At 34.0% G+C, this 23,313-nt stretch overlaps 1 protein-coding gene across 4 annotated transcripts in view; it reads left to right on the top strand.

Annotated features, from left to right (window-relative positions):
* LOC123685058 overlaps nucleotides 1-23,313 on the top strand; it is a 456,594-nt gene that overhangs the window by 376,028 nt on the left and 57,253 nt on the right. For all 4 annotated transcript variants that reach the window (XM_045624640.1, XM_045624656.1, XM_045624650.1 and 1 more), the window contains exon 6: nucleotides 10,544-10,662. In XM_045624640.1, coding sequence (XP_045480596.1) covers nucleotides 10,544-10,662 — 119 coding nt within the window. The remainder of the gene's footprint in view (nucleotides 1-10,543; nucleotides 10,663-23,313) is intronic.

A 23,313-nucleotide genomic window follows, 5' to 3' on the forward strand; every position in this document is an offset into this window, starting at 1 on the left:
AAAATAAGATATAACGAAATTGCATAAAGATGGTTTGATATTGAGTAATAGAACGATTTTTTTTTTGTCCATTGAATTATCAATATTTCACGAATTTCGTCGCAAATGATCATATACTCAATTCTAAATGAACGTTGTCAGGTTTGAATAAATTGAAACTTCACATTTTCAGTAGAACAACGTTAATATAACGAGATTTTCATATTATACTGAAATCATTTATTTTCGAGGAAAATGAACAAAGCGTAGAGATTAAATGAAGTTCTCATTAATTTCAACGTCACAAAGATACATGTGAAATGACGGTAATATTTCTATTAAAACAATAGCAATATAAAATTATGAGATAGGAGGGCTTCATGAAATAAAATTTCTCCAACAAAGACGAGTTTCATTTCCTCCTTAGCAAAGACTGATGCTGATTACGTCATTATGCAGAACCTCACTTCTTCAAATAGAAATGTTGAGCAGAGAATATTTCAATATTAATCACAGGAGTAAATAATCCGTTGCTCGGAAATGAATTTGAATTTCTGTGATGGGGTTCCCAGCCTGAAAATAAAAAAAGGATTTATTCATTTCCGAATATTCATTCTAAACTTTTCGTTTTCTCGGAAATCAATAAATAAATTCTGTTAAGTAGCATATTACTCTAACCTACAGTCCATTCAGGAATTATTGACATCGAAGTAGGCCATGAACGTCTAGTCGCGGCTTTAATTCTGGTTACAAAAATATCACTAAAAATTGCTATGGTTCATCACCGAAATAACCAGTTCAAATTATTTTCATCATTTTTGTATCCGAAAGATCCTGAATTTTCGAAATTACAATTATAACGAAGGGACGCATACAGTCATGATTTCATAAATTGAAATTCAGATTATATAAGGGGTTGTCCATTAATCACGTGATCCTTTTTTAGCATTTTTTAAACCCCCCTCCCCCATTGGTGATACGTAGTGAGGTTTAAGACCACCCCCCCTCCCCCTTCTCAACATCACGTGTATTTTTAGTACCTACAAGGAATCTTAAAATTTTCTGAATATTAACTCAATTTAAATACAGGTATAAACTATAAGCTTTCTTCTGAAATTAAGGACCATAATAAAAATGTCTACACCAGGTTGCAAGTTTTTTTTGATTGCCATAACAATAATAATAAACGAAAAGTGTAATCATAGGAAAAACATGTATTGTACTAGTACATGAATATATTTAATGTAGTCAAGGTCACTACACGCCGCGCCGTGCCGCTTAATATTTGTTTAAAAATCGCGCGTTTGACGAAAAAATAAATACACGTGATATCTTACTACACCCCCTCCCCCTTGTGATATTTTAGTGATTTTTATCAAACCCCTCCCCCCCCCTTTCAAGCCTCACGTGATTAATGGACAACCCCTAACGTAAAAATATAGTGATATGCTATCTCATTTCAAGGAAATCCAATGAAGAGATATCTATTCATTTAAGAGTCGCCCATGAAAGATCCCATTGAAGATCATTCAAATATGCATATTCCTTTTCACCAAAGGCTCTTTAAAAATTGTTGCATCACTGATGGACACTGGATACCAACCTGCTTGCAAAATTCTTATCAAATAACTCTTATGGATCATTTTAACTGTGGTGTCTAAACTGGTGAAGAAAACAGAAAAAACTGGTTGATAAATTCAAATAGTGTAGCTTAGTGAATGGAAGAGCCATATCATAATAAGACAGAAATAAAATTCAAAGAATCCATTTATTATATGAAAAATTTTGACATCACAGTTGTACTGTAACTTTCAAAATTGGAATTATTTATGGCTCTTCCATTCACTAAGCTATGACAATTTATCAGCCGATGTGTAAATTACTTTCTGAAGTCACTATTTATTGAAACTGTTCATGACATGAATGATTGATTAAACTTGTATGAAAAATATAGGTACTATTTGTACTCAAGTTTTCTGTTTTTTATTGAAATGCTTTTATACTAGTTTCTATTAAATTACATAAATTATATTACCCATAACAGCTTTAACTCACTCACTAAAAGCATTTTTGCATGAAATTATTTTTAATTTGTGAATTTTAAAATTTTATTGCATTCTATTATTATCTTCAAGTGGGTAAGAGGTGAAGAAATTCTTGAAGTTACTGTTCTGAATATATTTTTCGATTGAATACTCAGTAAAAATTCTATAAAGCAATTGGAATTTATTAGATTTTTGGATTACTCATTGAAGAACAAAAAACAGATATAACAATACTTAATTTCAATATAGAATATAAATAAACTATAGATGCAATGCCAAGACTTTGTTTAGCAATCCAATTATAAAATAATTCTCTCTTCATAGATTTATATAATCCTCATGATCACCACTGCCAAAACAAAACATCCAGGTAAAAATCCAAATATCCAGCATTCAAAATAGTGCTCCTTCTACTTTTACCCTTGAATATACTTGAAAAACATTTTGTTTTCTTTCTAGAGTCCACTGTTGAATAATGCTGGCATTTTCAAATGTGAGAAATACTCAAATAAACTAATCAATGTGTGTTTGAAATTGATACAACTTTTAAATTTCAAAATTTCTTCGATCAGAACCAATAACAAAAACAAACTGAAATCTAACCTCCTATCAACGACATTTCCAATGCCAACCCGAAATCTGCAATTCAAAATGTTACTGAATGAGCCAGTACCAACTTAATTTCGATTTTTCAAAGCCACCCGGGATGTCAATAATTCCTGAATGGACAGTACATACAAATCATGAATAAACAAGCATTTGAGAACAAAGGTAACTGTCGTCATTTTGCCATCAGAATCAACTTCTGAAGTTTGACGCACTTATTCAATAACTTATATATTACAACAGATATTTTTTTTCAACTATTCCGACCATTCATGTTTTCGCAATACCTTCTCATTCATGATACATAAAGAAAAGAACGAACATTCCGAAATTCCATTTCCAATAAATATGAGCTGGATATTTCGATTGAACAACCGAGTGGAATCTACATATTTAATCAAATTTGTATTCAATTTCGGCATAAACGAGTACATTGAATATATGTGTAATTATTTTGCGGATGGTTTGGCGAAAATGCAATCAAGCGAATTGGCAACGAATTCAGCGTTATATTTGATCAACATTTTTGAAATGTTTGTCCATAAATTTATAAATCTGCAGCATCATCCTCGTATCGACTTGTTATCCCAGTATGAATTCGAAAACAATTTCGTATGAATTATGGCTTTCAACAATTGAAGATAGGGGATGGAGTGTTGAAAATACCTTTAGATATATAATTTATTTGATTTTCATACCAATGTTCGTGTATCAAAATATAAATATACATATACAGGGTGATTCATTAATAAAAGGGCAGAAACTAAGGGTAGATAGAGGACAGTGAAGCGAGTCAGAATAACCTATATTTGAAGGGTTTATCTCTCCTTTTAATCGAGATACATTGGTTTTGTCAATTTCTTCAATCACCCATAATTTCATGGTTTTTGGTACATTCATTCTCGGCAACAACTACTTCAGACTGACGAAAATCCAATCCAAAAAATCACAGTGTATATCAAAATTTCATGAATTTGATGGGATATTCAAATACAGAAGAAAAACTAAAAGGAGCAAGGTATTTACCGAACTTCCGCATGGGATTTCTATACTCAATAATACTCTCTCACCCAAATCTTTCAAGGGCGGGAATATCGTCCACCCAACGTCTCTGTGGTCTGCATTTAAGTAGAAAAAAAAAACAGACGGATGAAATAGAAAGACGTGTACATATGACTTGGGATAAAAGCTGGTAAAGTGGGGTTTGTTTGGGGAATCCGAACATAATAAATTACTTGCATCGAGCGCATTCGCCATTCTGCGACATCTATAGTGGGTTTCATTAAACTTTTATCGTGGTGATTTGGTCGATCAAATCATTTCTGTGTTCAATTTCAGTTAATTTTTGACACATCTTCAGATTTCAGGCTACAATCAATGAGTTAATCGGTCAATCAATACTAATTCATCGTTTCTCAAGATTAGAAACATAGTCATTATTGTCAAGTGATGAATAATGAAAAGTAAAATAAAAACGAGATTGATAATATATTTCAAGATGGCCAATTTTCTTACGAATCCACAACATGGATACAGAAATATCACGGCTCTAGTTGGAGTTATCAAAAAAATTACACCAGGGAGTACCTCAAGGATCCACCTTAGGATCATTACTCTTCATCATATACATCATCGACCTTTCAAACAATATGCGACAAACAAGCGACTATGCTTGTACCTATGCAGATGACATTTCTTTTCTTGATATCTAAAAAAAATCAGGAAAAACAAAAACTGAAAGTATCCTAAATAAGCTGAAGATGCTTCGATTCTAACAGTTTTCATTTGAACATAGAAAAAAAAAATATCTTCAGATAGGGTGTGAAAACTGGATCAAATATTATCAAGAGTGCGAATTTCTTGGTATCCAAATCCAGGAGAACCTCAAATTCAGTGAAATTGTCATGTCATATTTCTCTTAGACAAGCTGACAAATTTGAATAATGGAAGGCGTTCTGATAGATTCCTACCATGCTCTGTTCCATAGCTCCATGTCCTACAGCATCCTCATTTGGGGTGATGAACTGGCAGCTAACTCCGTTGGATTCAAGTAATTTCATTTATATTTTGGTTTTCCTTGAATTTTTGTCTGATCGGTTCAGAGTTCAAGTAAATTTCATTAAAGTTTGATTTATTTACTTTGACTATTGATTGTTACCATGATTGATTGGACATAAATCTCACAAGAAGAAGCGGAATTAAAAGATACAGGCCCTACGGCCTGAATTGAGAGGAAGAAGAAGATGATTGTAACCGCTTGTTTTGTTATAATTAATAAATTTGATTTCAATCAAAAATTCAATATATGATAATATGATTACAAACAGAAGAATCTTATTACCGCATGATATTTCTTAAATGAAGCGAAACATTCAGACCATCTTCATTTACGCTAGCTTCAATTTCCACTTACGCTTCTTGTTCCTTTATAACAACTACACTAGGTTGTGTTCGACGAGCGCATTGTTTGATATTGTCTGTAGTCTGTTTTTGTCGAGTGGCACTCGCCATCAGAACGGCCAGCCGGGACTCGAGAGTGGATGCCGGTTGCTAACCAACAGCTCTGCAGATATTTTATTACTCCGATAATAAAGAGAGAATGGAAGCGTTCTACAATGTAAATACAATTTCAATGGAACTTTTCCCTACATAATAAAACCAGGAATTCTTCATGTAGCTCCGATATTAAATTCGAGATTCTCTATCTTCATTCATTGATGCGAAGGAAAAAGATGGTACTAGGTATAAATATTCTATCATAAATTTTATTCATATGCACAATCCTATCTGCAGTTCTTCAAAGGTGTTTCCAACAAGAACTGTCTGTTTCAATACTGTTACACCGGAACAGTTTTGGCATTTTGTTATGTGACATATCCATAGTAGGAGCTTTTGCAATTGTTTCAATTCAATATGTGTTTGTGTCACTCGAAAATCACTTAAAATATTAAAAATTCCCTAATTGAATTGAATGAATTAGTGGACGGCAGACCACACATATTTTAGGAAAGCCTAAAATTTCCCCAGTGAATCTGTTGTAACTACCAACCATGATGTGGGGTTTAGCTAAAGGCTTTTGCGTAGGCCTCAGCTACAATGAGGAGTGACAGGTGTGAAAATTTCAAGAACTTTAAATGTATTAAAGGAAATCTGCCGTTTTTATGTAGGATCCAGTCATTGTTCCCTGTAAATAATTGACATGGTCAACAGGATGCTTGGAGACCTATTAGTTTCTTCAAGATTCGAGGGCATGACAGTTTCAATGAATTTACAGGGAACGAATTGCTATTGTACATAATGTAAAAAGGTCAAAGGAAGTGTTAATTCTTCGAGGTGTCGAAGATGTGTCATGTCGGTTGTAAATCTTAGGAGGTTTTCTTGGGGGTTGGGTACCGGATGTCATATCTGCGTATCGAGTGCTGGTCCTTCGAGAATATTCGATTTCCAGGAATTCGCGAAAAGCTTTGTGGGCGGTACGGCAAAACTCTTATTGGACTAGGGGTGGTACTTGGTACTTTCTCCCGATATCGGGGTGGTGCTAAGAGTTTGGCCAAGCCGGAGGAAGGAAAGTCGATAGTCAGGGGAGGTCAGTAAGTTCCAGCCGGTGAGCAGTTCAAGTCAAGTCTGGGACGAGTTGAGGACTAACTTCGGTTGGTCGCGAACAAGTTAGAGACGAGACGACCGAAAACTTGAAATACGACGAGGACGTGATAATCGAAAACGTTTCGAGTAATTAACACTCTAATTAAAGACGAAATTCAGTGCCGTAGTGACAAATTTGTAATTAAGACGTAATTAAGATCTTCTCAATACTGAGTTTGTACTATATAAGTGTGACTTTGTAAATAGATGTAAATAATTCAAAAGAGTTTAATTATTACAAAATGGACAAAGTCGCCGAAAAGAAGACGAAAGGCATTTACATCATATAATCATATCAGCATATCTTCATATAATCATACCTCTAAACGATCGATTAACCAAGCCTACATTCATATGTAAAATACACTGTTATAGCTATTCAAAAACGGAACGGGATTTTCAAAATTACAAAAAAAAAAATTTTTTTCCAAAGTATTTTAGCAAAAGCAAGCATGGTTCATATATATTATTTCTTGAAGTTTCAGAAGTTTAAACTTCTGAAGGCAGACCGGTAGGTCTGGTAGGCTGGTAAAATTGAAAATAAAAATCAGTTTTTACTTATAACTCTAGTATTATTGCATTTAATTATTCGAATTAGGTCAGTGTCTCCGACCAACATTATCCAGTGGCGTAGACTTAGGGGTGCGATGATCCTTTTCCTATTGAATATCTCCATCAATCTTTTTTTCGAGAAATTAATCTTATTTATTATTATTTCTTAAATCAACACATCTTCACTAGAAAATAGATCTCTTGAATTCATTTCATAGAATGTACCATTTTAGAGATAATCGAGTACAAAGCGTTTGTACTCACAAAAATCTACAAAACTTAATTTTTAAAATTTTCCATTGCACGAAGGACGTCAAGATATCGATAACAATACTGTAGAGATCAATGAAAGTACAAAAAGGTGTATTTTAACACTTTCAGATGGCATTCAATTGAACATTTCATGAAGAACATTTGTTAGACACCCAAACAATAAAAATATTCACAAATTTTTTTTATTATCTGAGTGTATGACAAATGTCAGATTTTTGATTATTTTTTCAAACTTAAACACCCTGTATCTCAAAAACGGATCATGTTAGTATATATACTTATATGAAATTCATTCCATGAAAACAGTTCTTCTATACGACGCCTAAGTTATTGAACTATAACCTGGACCAACCTAAACTTTTATACTCGCGGTAGAGAAAAATTTTCCTGTCTGCCGGGTAGGAGGAACCGACGTACCACTCTGCCTTCAGAAGTTTCAACTTCTCAAACTTCTAAGAATAATATATATGATTTTCGAGTTTCCTGAAGTACTTTTCTGCCGTTTCATTTTTGAATAGCTATAAAAGTGTATTTTGACATATTAAAACGGCAGCTTTCTAAAATACTTTTATAGTTCTTGAAATTTTCATACCTGTCGCTCCTGATTATAGCTGAGACCACCACAACCACGCTTAGCTAACCCCCACATCATGTTTGGTAGGTACAACAGACTCAACAGGGGAAATTTCAGGCTTTCCTAAAATATGTGTGGTCTGCTGTCCACTGGCTCTTAGACTATTCAGAAACGTCTAAAAGGCGCTCGAACTTAGGACAACCTGTATATGCGGCTTCCAATAGTGAACCACAGAACTCAAATGAATTTTTGGAGAATAATCTGTTTCAACGATTTTTTGATTTGAATCGATGAACTTTGTTGTCTTACCTGTTTTTAAGTTTTCTGCAAGATAAAAAAATTATGAGTATAAAATCGCAGCATCAATAACAGTTATTTCTGAAACCTTTCTGAATTGACCGTGTCGACCCAGCATCTTCGAAGATCCGCCTCTGATTAGATAGTTTTTCCGCCATTCTCTTCTTCCATTCGGATCCAATATTATTCGCTTTGAAAATCCTACCAGAAGCTCTCTAAGTAAGACGATAATATTGAATTCTTTATAACCTGAAAGTAAGCAATTTTAAAACCTTACGTTCTTAATTTTACTCTGAAGTTGCTCGCAAACTACTTGAATATTATTGCTAGTAGGAACGCTTTCACCATTTTGCAACTTGTTTCGGAGAAATATACTTTGGGATTAAAATTAGTTTCTGAGTGGGCATGATTATTAATAGATAAACTCACTGACTAGAACTTCTATGGAAATTTTGAATATACATTTTGTCAAGCCATTAGAGCAAGATCCCACTACCTTATTTATGTTTTGATACACAAAATATTTCGTACTATCAGTATGTTTACAGGGTGTTTGATGAATAACTTTCAAAGTCTAAAGTAGTGGTGAATATTGCTCTTAGTCTAAACATTAATGAGAATTAGGTTGTTTCACGCATTTAACCGAAAATTTTCAACCTGTATAACCCTTGAATGCTTTTATATAACTTCATCAAAATTTCAAAGATTTAAGAACACAAAAACAATTGTCGGTCCTAGTTAAAAATCAGTACTGCAGACCCGGAGTGAAAAATTTCTTTTTTGATTCGAAAGCTTGTAAACCACGCTATACATGATTTTTTTCAATAATTGTACGCTTTTAAAGTAGATCGAACACTCTAACAAGCTTCTTGGAATTTAATGTCTCACTTTATATTCACATTGTATGCAGCTTTCAATATTCAATATACTTCAAATCATTGTAAATATGACCCAGGAGTTGTTCCATTTGGGCTTTGGCACATCATTTCAGGAATTGAATCTCACAGTAACAAGTCTAATAATTGAAATATTAGGTGTACAATTTTGCTTCCGCCGTTTTTCAATAGTCTTGTGTCTGCATCATAAAGTTATTCTTGTTTAAACAAGTCAGCTCACGAGCCGAATTCTTGTAATTTGCGGGAGGTTTCGATTTTCTGTTTCAATATGAAGAAATCAACGGCTGAGGCTCATTCGAATGCTCTCAAATACCTATGGTGAGGCCGTTATTAGTAAAGGAACATGCCGAGAGTGGTTTCAACGCTGAAAGTCATGGGAATGATTCAGAAACAAGGAAATTGGGTGCCGTACGAGTTTAAGCCGAGAAATGTTGAACGGCGTTTGTTTGCTTGAGAACAGCTGCTTGCAAGGCAAAGACAGAAAGGATTTCTACTTCGCATTATGACTGGAGACGAAGAATGGGTTCATTACGATAATCCAAATATTCACGATTTCAGGGTCATGCTCAGTATTTTGTGGAACCGGCTCAGCGTAGTGTATTAGGAGTCGTTGACACTGACTGAAACAATCACAGGCGATCGTTATCGAATGCATTGATAGCGTTCGATAAGGATCGGTTTTAACAACTCCTAATACACTACGCCGAGGTGGTCCCACCAAATACTGAGCATAACCCTGAAATCGTGAATATTTGGTTTGGCCGTCGTAGAAGGATGTTCGGGATATCCCCATGATTTTCTGCGCTTGGGATTATCATAATGAACCCATTTTTCGACTCCAATCACAATGCGATGCAGAAAACCCTTTCGTCTTTGCCTTGCAGGCAGCTGTTCACAGGATAACAAACGCCATTCAACATCCCTCAGCTTCAACTCGTACTGCACCCAATTTCCTCGTTTCTGAATAATTCCCATGACTTTCACGCATTATGAAATGGCTTGTTGCGTCGCTTCCAATGACCTGCTAATACTTGTTGCGTTTGACATAAGAAATGCCTCATATTCTGTATCTTCGTAAACCTTCTCTTTTCCACCGCCATGCTGATCTTCGACGTCAAAATCACCGTTCTTGAAGCATTGAAACCACGTTTTTTCACTGATAACGGCCTCGCCTTAGGTATTTGAGAGCATTTGATGAGCCTCAGTGTAGATTTCTTCAAACTTAAGCAGAAAACCTCCCGCAAATGACGAGAATTTTGTTTGTAAGCTGACATGTTTAATCGACAATAACATTATGATGAAGACACAAATCGAATAATATTTCAATGGCATTATGTTCACGAATACCTAAGCTTATTACATGACATCTACGATATATTTATTTCGGTTACAAGCAAAGTTGTACACCTTTTGAAATGTTGTCCACCTAGATTAGAAAGGAGGGGTGCATTCGAAAGAAACATGTTATATTATCCTCCAAGAATTGTTTGTATTGGATTATGATAATTTTCATTGTAAAACTTTGATTATTTATTATTCAAGAATGAAATATTAGATATAGTTGAAATTCGGAGCGAAACTGCTGGAATGAACAAAAAGCAATTTAATGTCTTTTGTTGCCATTGAACTGTGCTTTCATGTTATTCGTGCCATTAAAAATCGATTAATTTTTGTTTCAGATATGTTCCAAAGTGTTCGGAAATGCCTCAGCCTTGGCCAAGCACAAACTGACCCACAGCGACGAGAGGAAATACGTTTGTAACATGTGCGGCAAGGCTTTCAAGCGACAGGACCACTTGTAAGTTGGAGACGAATCGTTTGATCGACGTAATAAAAGAAATACCGAGGAATGTTCCTGGCAACTCCTCAAAAGAATACTGGAATGTTATCCCGGAAAACGTACAAAGACGTTTCCAAAGCAATTGTATCATTTCGATGATGTCTCATTCGTTATGACGTTTCGGAAGTTTTCATGTACTTTTTTCCAAATTTCGTGTCTGTTTCCATTGATGTTCAGTCGAGCAACTCCAATGTTGTTTTCATATTTTCAAGAAGTGGATGATGCACGTCATTATAAACATAATGCAAGATTGAAAAATCTAAAAACTGAGCATTATATTTGAAGAGTGTATTTGGCACATGAATGAACAAATGTTCAAAAGATCCTAGTTTCACGTCATAGCCTTTTCATTTTTGTTTTCAATATTCTGCTTAATATTTCTTCGATTCTGGTGACGCGAATGACACTAAACTTAACACAAAGCTTTGGAGCAAATTACTTTATATTTACAAGTGAATTTTCAATTGGGTAGGAAAAAGTGTGAATGAAATATTAGGGTTTTTTTCGATATGCTGCTTGCATTTTCTATTGTTCTGATGACACTACCATTACGAAATTCTCAACGGAGCTTTATATCTTCATTTTAAATATACACGCGGTATTTCATTTCGATCTGAATTATTGTTGTCATGGAAATATTGGATACTTTCTTCCTAGTATTCTTCTTGAATATTTTATGGTTTTGATTATGTGGTCAGCTTGACATTCTGCAAGAGGCTTAGAATTTTAATTAACATCGAAAATCTTAGCTTTGTGTTCTCTTAATTCGATAAACATGTTCGTTGTTCGTTGCAAGCAATATGATTGAATATTAATATACACGTGCCAAATAGCTAAAGCATGTTACTAAATTTAGTAACTAAAATCAATTGATGGTGCGTCTACACATATTTCAGCATTAATTTTAAAAATTGCTGCAAGTACAGTTTTTCGTGGGTTAATGACATCTGGTATACCAGATATATGAGCGGAATCAAGAAAAATAACCAATGTATTTTATAATTTCAGTCATTCCAAATCCTTCCATTAACATATATTCTCTTCAAATTTTTCTTATACTGATTTCCGAGCTTTTTATTTTTATAATTGGCAGCCCCAGTATCCCACAAACAAGGTCTTTCTGTATATTGTTGCAAATATTTTAATGTGGTTTCTGCATTCCAACGAAAAATCTTGAAACTTGACACGGTATTAAAGAATAAAAACACACCCTATTTCCCCCTGCACAATATATACTAAATTACTTTCCTTAATTGACTTGTCTACACGTTAGTTAACTACAAGTTAGTTAAGGAGTTTAATCAGCAAAAAGGAGTGGGGGCCGCGACTGGCCCAAGTAAATAGACATTGTTTCTAATCACTTCACTAAATACTCTACCAAATGCAACATTTGCTCAAGTTCTAAGTCAAGAATGTCATACCATAGTATAAGGAATGGATAGTAAGCCAACTGCCGTTTGACGGCAAGGAGCTGGTCACTTGGAGTCGTTACTGTAGTTGGAACCGGTGCTTTACGGGTTGCATATATCGAACACTATTGACTACCCAAAGTGGAGAAGTAACTCGATAATAGACGGCGCTGAATCATGAGCTATAGATGGCGCAGAAATAATACGATAATTCATTCAGTGGCGTGGTTGAAAAGGGGTCGCATGACATTGCCAACAATTTTTATGTTATTATTAAGTTACCACTACATTTGAATATTTATTCGAATAATTGCGATTTGCATTACGATAAAAGTTTGAATGATCACTTAACTCTCTATTCAGGAATAATTAAAACAAATTGATAGATACAATTGAATTAAAATTATTCATATAATAGTAGAAAGTGGTTTCATCCGAAGAAATATGAATAGAATTGGGATATTATCAATGAAAAAAATATAAAAATTGAATATAAGATTCAAACATATGAATTTAGCAATAAAGAGTTCTAAAAATAATAATATAAGATTCCACATTCGAAATGTAATGTCGTCTTTTAAATCGTTGGCAAAGTTTTTTCATTTGAAATCTTGCTTTTCTGTTCCCTATGCATTGTGATTTTTAGACATTTCTCTATTTCAGTGGTCAAAAATTTTTTTATTCTGAATTGAGAACCGACGAATCTTTCTATTCTTTTAAACCTGGGGTCTTGAAATGTACACACATCCTCCTCTAACTAAACTGAATCAGAAAAACAAAGTGTTTTGAATCATTCATAGAATTGAGGACGAAGTGTATTCTTGGAGGATTTAATGTTCTCAAAATCCGCTCGATCATTGTTTTGGTATCTGTATACCTGTAATGAGAATGAATTTATTTATGGCATTTAGATTGTATTGCTGTGTCCCAGCGTAGGATTACTGCGTCTACATAAGGATCTATAATTGTATTTTGAACGTTGTCATATTGTAATGAAAATTATTTATGGACTTCCAAAATGAGGTTTTTGATTGATAATTAGTCTCGAAAATTAGCTCCGCTTTGTATGATCGGTATTAATTTTCTCGATAATTTGGAACAATGAGCGATAATGAATGATACTGCTAGTCTACTTGGATGATTTTTTTATGCAATTTTTTTAACGAAAATTGTTTTGGGGTTTGAGGATGCATTAAATTGAATTTGTATTTTAGTATATCCTGAAACATACTAACTATATTTATCTTAAAATGATAAGGAAATGCCAGGCGGCAAATTTTCAAAGTGCCTGTTATGGTTTATTACATCTCTTGTCGTTAGACACTTCTATCTTTCGAGCGTTTTCTTGTGTACCTCCAATTTCTTTTATTACAAGGTCAAAAGGATTATTGAACGCATTACGACCCTAGGACCGGATCATAAAATACCATTTGGTACCTATTTTGCTCACTCTCAATTGAGCGGTAGTTTTTCTATAGAATTTAACATGTACTTGGGTAAATATCTTATTTTCTCCTTTCACAGTGTTTATGCTGCCATAATGACAGCCCTAAGAACTGGAGAACTAGTATCGGCAACAGCCGAAAATACTGCACGCTTTGTGGAAACCATCAACAACTTATTTGATGCTTTGAATAGCACACGGTTTCATTCAACAAAACCTTGTAATCGTGCACTTAGTGATAGAAATCCGGAAGTTATAACAGCCATTAATAATGGTTATGAATTAATTGAAAACTTGTATAAAGTTGGCAAAAATAACAATTTAACGAGGCCTGATAGTTTTGATGGTTTTCTATTAACTATAAATGCCGTGAAGCAATTTGCATATGATCAAAGAAATGAGGGATTCAACTATTTATTCACGGGAAGGCTTATTCAAGATCCTCTCGAGAATCAATTTTCTGTGTATCGTCAGAGAGGGGGATATTAACAGAAATCCCACAGTAAGTTCATTCAGAACAGCATTCAAAATTAGCATTGTATCAGATTTTTTAAGGCCATCTGCAAGTGACAATGCAGGTAGTAAGGCAGATGACGATGAAAATATTTTAGTGGCAGATAACAACGAACCTTTTTCCTTATTGAATCTCGATGAAAACTCGTCTTCATCAGAATCGGACGATTCGGATTCTTCAAGTAGTCCAAGTAGTACTCCTGCCACCGAATTTCGAGATGAAGTGACATTGGAAAAATGTTCTGTAGTTTATTTTGCAGGTTATTTGGTCAAAAAATGTTGGGAGCGTTTCGGGTGTGAAGATTGGAAAATCACTTTGGAGGCTCCTAAAAATCTTGAAAATGAAGATGAGCTCTTGATCTTTTTCAAAAATTACGGTTTAAATTTTGAATGTGGATTAAAAGCACCTACATCTTTGCTGGAGAAATTCACAACAATAGTTTTGGATTGTTTCAGCAAAGATATAGGGAAAAGTTGCAATGATAAAGTCATGTGTAATTTGAAAAAAAAAGTGTTAAATGCATTAAAAATTTTCTGCCCGAATGGTTCGCAACGAATATCATCTGCTCGGAACATAGAAGATATATTTTAGATTTGTTGTTAAGAACTGCAATATATAAATATTGCAAAAATATTTCCAGCCTACTTAAATCTCGGCAATCATCGAAAAATGTGAAACTGTCAATTGTTCAACATTATTGAATATACAAAAGGCCAATTTTCAATCATTCAAAATAATAATAATAATCAATTAAGTCCCATTTTTAGAAAATAGGACTTTATTGATTTAAATTCGTTACAAATGAACAGAAAAGCAAAACAACTTATAACTTAATATTGTACGAACAGAAGGAAAGTCCAAATAACCTTCAAAATATAAAGATAAAATAGAATATTTTTCTAATGTCACTTCGGTTCGAGCTATTCGATTGTGGGACTACTAAAAATAAATAAATAATTCTCTTTATTCCACAATAATTCAAATCATAATGAAATGGCGTCATCAAAATTGAGGCTTTCATTGAGTTTCAACATATCATAAACGGAATTGTTGTCATACTACCAAAATATTTTCATTAACATATGGCTGACTACCTTGCAGGTAGACTCTATTGCGGATGTAATTTGTAACAATGCTAATTTTGAATGCTTATTGTGGGATTTCCATTCTCTGTATTGTATTGGGATTTGATTCTTGAGTCGATCTTGAATAAGCCTTTCTGTCAATGAATTTTTGAGCCCACATTTTTTATCCGTTGCAAGTTGCTACACGGTTTTTATATATAGTGACAAGGAAACCATCAAATATATGGGTCTCGGTACCTAATTTGTTATTTTTGCCAACTTCAAAGATATAATTGCCAATTAATTCATAATGATTATTGATGGTTGCAAGAGCATTCGCTCAGTATCTTCATGATTACAAGGTTTTATTGACTGAAACTGTGTGCTTTTCAAAGCATCAAATTCATTATCACCAGGGCAGCACTGAGACTCAATAACCCTCATCAATATCGTATAGTGTCTTATATCGGAAAAGCTTTATTCCCATAGAAAATTATTTTGTAAAGAATTGGTGCGGGTTGAATTCAAATAATAGAGAGTATCGAAAAAATACATCATATGTTTCCTTCCAAGAACAAAAAAAAAATCAGAAACTTTTGATTTCTAATTCAGTAAAATTTGAGGAAATCTCTCTAAATTTTTATTGAATTAGAAATCGAAAGCTTCTGACCTGGTCGTAGCTAAATTCTTTAATGTATTTCTGACATCTAAATTCACCTTGATACTCACTTGTTACCATTTACTTGAATATTGAAGGGATTGAGGCAATAGGTCCTTTCTCAAATGCTGGATAAATAACAGATTTAGAACAAGATCTTGTAGAACTGATGTTAACCAGAGAGCTAAGAGTTTTAATTAAACAAGGATAACAACGATTCTGATTTAAAAAATCATTATCAGTTCTTTCTTCGTTAATGGTTGAGCTTGGATTTAATAAAGTAGCTTATTTACTTTATAAAAAAAACTGCACAGCACTAAGAGTGGCTATTTGCTTAGTATGTATAGAAGAACTAAAATTCCATCTGTCTCTACCAACTCTTGAACTTTTCTTTATAAAATTTCTTTTATTTGATATTAAAACTGAATTTTCCAATTTTCAAGTTTTTTCCTTCATTTTTTCCAAAAAAGATGTATTACTAGGAAACCTCTAATATTTCAAGCTCCTGAGCTATATGAAAAATCCATTGATATGTTCAATCCACAAACTATAACCCGAAAATATTCATTTCAATTTTAAATATAAGGTAAATATAAAAATAAAACATGATTTTATTTATTTTCAACATCATTGAGATATTTCAATATAATTTGGTTGTTGAAGGTAAACTTTTCTTCAAATATTCATAAAAACATGGGCTGATTTTTCGGTCAGAAAACATTATTACAGTCGAATAATAAAATAAATAACTCTAAGAATCGTAAAAGGTTGGGAAAAAATGATCGAAACCAACTGTCAAATGCTAAATATAGCTTTTGAGAAATTTCATTGGAACTTACGACATTAGGAAATCAATGTTGATAGAAACTTAACCTATTCTCACTCAATCTATAATAAAACAATATCAATCGAATATTCTTCAAATATATTCAATTTGCAATATCGATATCCCGGAAAATGGAATTTATTCCATTCATCAATCCTGAAAAAACCTAGAGATATCATTTCATGACGACTGGAACTGATTAGTGATTTCATGATAACTTGTAGCATTGTACTCGTTTATCACAAATACACGCCACTGGCGTAAATTCTTATTGTAGAGCAGAAAAAATATCAAAATATAGAAATCTTCTGACCACTCTATTTCAAATGTTTTAGTTCTTCAAAATAACACCAATTCTTTCAGAGGGCTCCACTTTACGGACCAATTTTTTGACAGTAAAATTCGAGGCTTAACGTGAGTGCAACTAGATGGCGCTCAACATCAACAAAATCGAAAAAAGCACTACACTGGCTTACTATCCTTTCCTTATACTATGGTCATACGATGCAAGTAACTAAATTTCTTTACTTGATTAGTGACTTGTTTCAGCTACTTGACTCGTGTAAATCGTACAGATTTAAAATAATGTGCTAACGGGTTTTTTTAAGAGGTTGCCGATTTTTTTTTTGAATAAAACACATAAAATTATGAAATGACCAAAATTTTTTTTATTTGGTAGATCATTTTTTGGCATTTAACATTTAAACACAATTTGTGGCATATGGCCACCACGATTATTTTTCACAAATGTCATTCTGGAGGTCCAATTTTCGACCACTTTTTCAAGCATTTGAGGGCGTATGTCAGCAATAACACGTTGAATATTGGTTTCCAAAGCGTTAATCGATTGAGGTTTATCCACATTAACCAATGACTTCACGTATCCCCACAAAAAGTAATCGAGTGGCGTCAAATCGCACGAACGCGGAGGCCAATTCACCGGACCATTTCTCGAAATAATGTTGTCGTTGAAAGTTTCTTTCAATAAGTCGATTGTTTCACGTGCTGTATGGCAAGTGGCACCATCTTGTTGAAACCACATTTCATCCATATCCATATCTTCAAGATTTGGCAACAAAAACTCATTGATCATGGTTCTGTATCGATTTCCATTCACGGTAAAGCGTCGTCCTTCCTCATTTTCAAAGAAATATGGACCGATAATCCCACCAGCCCATAGACCGCATCAAACAGTACATTTATCAGGATGCATTGGTAATTCTTGAACGGCGTGTGGATTATCTTTGCTCCAAATGCGACAATTTTGCTTGTTGACGTATCCATTTAACCAAAAATGCACCTCATCACTGAAGAGAATTTTACGTTGAAAAAATGGATCTTCGTTCAATTGATTTAACGACCAATCACTGAATTCACGGCGCAAACGATGGTCGTGTGGCTTTAATTCTTGCACCAATTGAATTTTGTATTGCACCAAACCCAAATCTTCACGTAAAATTTTCCATAAAGTCGATGGACAAAGTTCAATTTGCTGAACACGACGACGAATCGATAAATTGTCGTTTTCTCCGACACTGGCCTCAACGAGAGCAATATTTTCTTCTGTACGAACTCTTCTCCTTCTTGTCGGTGGCTTGGCATCCAAAAGAGTGAATGTAGACCGAAATTTGGTAATTACGTTCTTTATGGTGGTCTCTGATGGACGATTATGTGCACCATAAAATTCACGAAGTGCTCTATAACCATTTTTAATTGAACACTGATTTTGAAAATAAATTTCCACGATTTGAAAACGTTGTTCTGGAGTTAACCTATTCATAATGATTTGCCAAACAATACTGAGTAGAAATGCCACTTTGAGCTGTCAAAACAACTGTCATAAAATAAAACGACATCTATCGTAAAAACAAACCTCCTAAAAAAACACCCGTTAGATGTCTTCTTTCTTTCTGGCACAGCATTGAATCAGATGAATTTCAATCATATAATAATCAGTTCAATGTATACTACAGATTGAGAAAACTTGCCTGCAAGAGTGCAAGACCACTCGATCTTACATGCTTGATTGGTTGCATTCCAGCAGTATGTGATGAGGTAGGAAATCGACCAGGTTGATAAGGACGTACATGAAATACCAATAACAAAAGATATATGGAATATGTAGAAGAAATCCGAAGATTCTGATTTGTGTTATGAATCACTTTCTTATTTTTTGATTATTTGTTTGTAGAACATTAAAAAAAAACAAGGTCTCTAGTTACAAATAAAGAAAAAAAACTTAGATAGTTGGACAGAACATTTACCTGTGATTAACTCTAGAACTCTGCCAGTTCCATATTTTCATTGTATGTATAGGGTTTTTCATTATAAACCGTAGAGAATCATTTTTGTCTTATGACATATACCTCGTTTTTGAAGCATAAATAAAATACAAAGTGTTCAATTTGATTTCTGAACAATATTCTACTGAGTGTGGTCAGTTATGTATAACCTTCGAATTTCCGATTTTTGGCCACATTAGAGTACTTTTGTGAGCTCAATTGAAAGAAGGTGAGAAATCCTGAAAAAAATGTCAAAATGGTGGATAATCTGCAATGTTCGTATTTTTTTTCTCGGTTCCCAAGTTGAATTTCATTTTCCATATGAATTAAATTTTCAAGAATTTCTGTGAAAAGAATTTCTCATAAATCGAATGAAAAGTTTGTTAATATGTCTGCTGCCAAAAAAAAAACCGAAATTGATGAAATTTTTCACGATTTTCATCATACCTAACATGAATATGAACAGAATCGAAAAATATCGAACGGTTCCTTCATTGAAGCCATCTCTTTCTCTTCTCTTTGTGCCCTTCAACATTATAATTGAACAGTTTTGGATTACACTTCAAATATACTATCCAAAGGTCGAGAGTTCGACTTCCAATAGGGTTCTATGAAATAACAGTGAAATCTTCATTATCATCTGAAATGTTTCGACAGCCAAATTTTAAAATTTTGCTCCTCATATCCCAACCAATTTTTTTCATTTTAGAGGACCGAAAGAGAAATTTGGTTTGATATTTTTCAATTATTTTTTTATATTCGTGTTAGGTAAAAAGAAGAGTATCTACAATTGTCAAACATTTTATTTATTCCGGTTGAATTTTTTTTCACTGTAGACATCTAAAAAAATTTTATTGTTCGATTTACGAATATATTTTTTCACAGAAATTCTTAGAAAATTGAGTTCATTCAGTAATTGAAATCTAATTTGGCAATCTATATTAAAATAAATAAATAATATTGCCATTTTTGAATTAATTTTTCAGGGTTTTCACCTCATCTGAATTGATCACCCAAAAATAGTCTGTGTGGCCAGAAATCGTAACTTCGAAGTTTATACATAACTGACCATATTCGATAAAATATTGCTTATAAATACTTTATCTCGCTCATTCTTCGAGAACGACTTAAATGTCATAATGCAAAAATTATTCTCCAGGTGTCATCTTCATGACTATATTTGTTTGTCCAGTTTATGAAGAAACACCCTATAACTACTTGTAAATCTCGACTAACAATTTATAATTTGAAACAGAAAGGTTATCGGGTGTGTAATCAAACTTGAACAATTTTTGGCTGAAACACCCTATATATTTATGCACCTGGCTCTATTCCGTTCTTCTCTTATAAAAATTGGGAAATGTCCGACTCCGTGAGTAATTCGAAATTAAAAATGAGATCTAAAATTAGCATCACAAGCTTTTCATATGTCGTCCGGCGTAATAGTCTCGAAAAAATTTCCTTTTTTTCGTAAAATAAATTCAACAAACACAGAGACCCGTTTAATTAATATGTTGGATGGTTTTCGGAATGTCATAGAGAAATATAGAACAAACACCGTTTTAGCGATTGTGGTTCGTGATTTCGCTACGGAGAACGCTTTTTACAGTCGCGCAGGGGCTGACATCTCGTTATGAGGATTTCCTGCGATGCATTGCGGACGAAAAAAGCAAGAATGGATGCGTTAATCGCGAGTAACAAAAACTAGAAGGCCTGAAATTAGACAAGAATACAAATTCAAACAATGACGAAGCGTGTAATTGGAATGAATACAAATTGGAATCTTGAAAAAAAATTAACAACATTAACGAATCAATTTTTCATTTCAGAGAACGTAAAAGCATAAATTAAACTATTCGACATGCTTCAATTAAATGAGAAAGACCTGAAAATAATCCTGTTAATTCATTAGATGGAAAGCAAGTCCAAAAAATCCAAGAAAAGCACTAACTTGAGCTTTCGTGCGCAATTCAATCAATGATATGAAGCTTATTGCAAGATTTCATGTTGATAGATTGATCTATTTATGGAGAATCAGAGAGGAATACGAAAAATATCAGCCAATAATTCCGCAACCTAGAAACCGATAGAGTTCAAATTCTGGGTGTCCAATAACAATGTCAACCTATTTGCAGAATTTCGAACTGATTACATAATTATAATTATAACCCGAATTTAGCCTATGTGCGTAGGGGAGAAACCTCTTCTCACGGTCGGTTCTCTCACTTCCCACTTAAAGGAACATTCCTTCAATACCAGATATTCAAAATATCAGAAGGATAGAGCTCAGTCGTCTCCGGTCCTTGTGGTACCCCTGATCCCCGTCGAACTTCTGGTCCTCTTTCACGTGATCTCGCCGATTCTTGGACCTGTCCGGCGCCTTCTAGGAATTTTCTCTCTGTCCTTGCAGTACCTAAAAGAACATCTTTTTGCATTATATTACATATGTACTCAGTAAATCCTAGTTGCTTGATATTTCTTTTGAGATTTTTGGATACTATTTTAGTTGTTGAGATGATAATTGGAATAGTTCTCGTTCATTTTATTCCCCACTGGCGCTTCATTCTGAATTCTGAAATTCGAGGTCCCTATATTTTGAAATTTTTTCGACCTCCTTTTGACGCATGTTTTTGTTATTTGGTATTGCTATATCGATGAGTATTGCTGCCTTTTGATGTTTGTCGACTAGTAAAATACTGATCTGTTGTGAGGGACGTCTTTACAATCCCAGGACAGTTTATAACATTCTTTTTCCGGTCGGTACTTGTAGTATGACACTTTTTCAGAATGAATTAGTTTTAATATAGTTGCCAATTCTTGGTGTAGTATCTTTCCTTGTGCATCGTGTCTTTCTTTATATTCATTTTCTGCGAACATTTGGCATTCTTCCTTCATATTGTCTCATTCGTTGGACACTCATATCGTCATCGATCATCAGTAATAGTTTAATCGTCTATGATATGCTTTGTAGCATCAAAATTTCGTAACTTCAAATATCTGAGGTTTTTACCTGAACTACCTACTTGGGTATCCGCAGCTTGCCTCAGTGGAGACGGAGGGATTCTTCAAGATGGTAAGATATAATAGTTAATAAAATGGACGCCCAGTAAATTTCTTCCCGGAAATACCCTCTAGTCAGAGCAAACAACTCTAAAATTTACCAAAAGAGTGTATTGATAAAAAGGTTTATACAGGTAGCACAAGATACAGCTGCCAATTGGCGTTGACATCAAGTAAGAGCAAATTGGTCGCAATTGAACGATAAGGAAGGAGGTCACTGAAACCAAACAGTGAGAAAGACGAAATAAAATTGAGGAAATCAAATATCAACCGCCTCGCGTCGCTTGAGCTCAGGCGCATGCGCGTAGTATGGTAACAATTTATGCGGAATTATTCTTATTATATACGTTCAATCTGGACCTCACAAATGAAATAATCGTCCATATATATAGGCGATATATTGTCAGGCAATGAGGATTGTAATCCTACTAATGATATAATAATGACAAATTTCTCTATAACACTAGCGTGCAAATAACCTCACTTGTAAGTGGTTTATCAACAAAGGTTATGAAACTGAAAGTCTTCGCAGTTTGAACCTGCGTGGTAATAAAGTTCTTCACAAATAGTATATCACCAGAAAATAATTAGGAATAGGCAACTTTCATATATACAGATATTTCAATAATCCAAAACTTGCGTTAAAATCGTCAACGGTTCTCAACTTGATGGATTTCCTCTCAGGAACTACTCCTTCTACACTTCCCCAATCTCCTCGATTCCAAGTTGGCTGTCCCTTGAAATCGATCTCCAGAATTGTCGATAACTCAGCAATAATCTCACAGTCCTACGCATAAACGTGGTGCTCCACCTAGACGTTATGACACAATGACGTTCTACTAACACCACAGTTGTTCGGGGGCAGTCAATGAGACTTCTTTTCCACTGAACGGAATTTTTCAGTGGATTCCAACCAAATAACTAATAACTGTTAAAGAGGAAATATCAGATGGTGAGAAGCATTACAGAAAGCGTACACTACGGAACATACCTGATTGACGGAAATTCCAAAGATCACCACATGCAACTAGAGCAGAAGAATATTCAAATAAGCTTTCTTCGAGAAAAATACGGAAAATACCAGTTTCTCCAAAACGAAAAAGGGCTTGGATTGTCAATAATGCACAAAATACGATTAACGAAATAAATCCCACAATGGATTACTTTAAGTCGAGAATTCGAGAAATCGCAAATGATACTATCAGCTCCTAACCAAAAATTTTCCATAATCACAGAGTCCCTGTCCCGTCAATTTTTCTGACTCGAGTATCTATGATCGACAGTTGACACCGGTAGCGCTAATGCACGTAGTACGAAAAATAAACAACAACATTAACCTATAAATGACGGAA

Source organism: Harmonia axyridis, chromosome 1 (genome assembly GCF_914767665.1).
Source record: "Harmonia axyridis chromosome 1, icHarAxyr1.1, whole genome shotgun sequence".
NCBI lineage: Eukaryota > Metazoa > Arthropoda > Insecta > Coleoptera > Coccinellidae > Harmonia > Harmonia axyridis.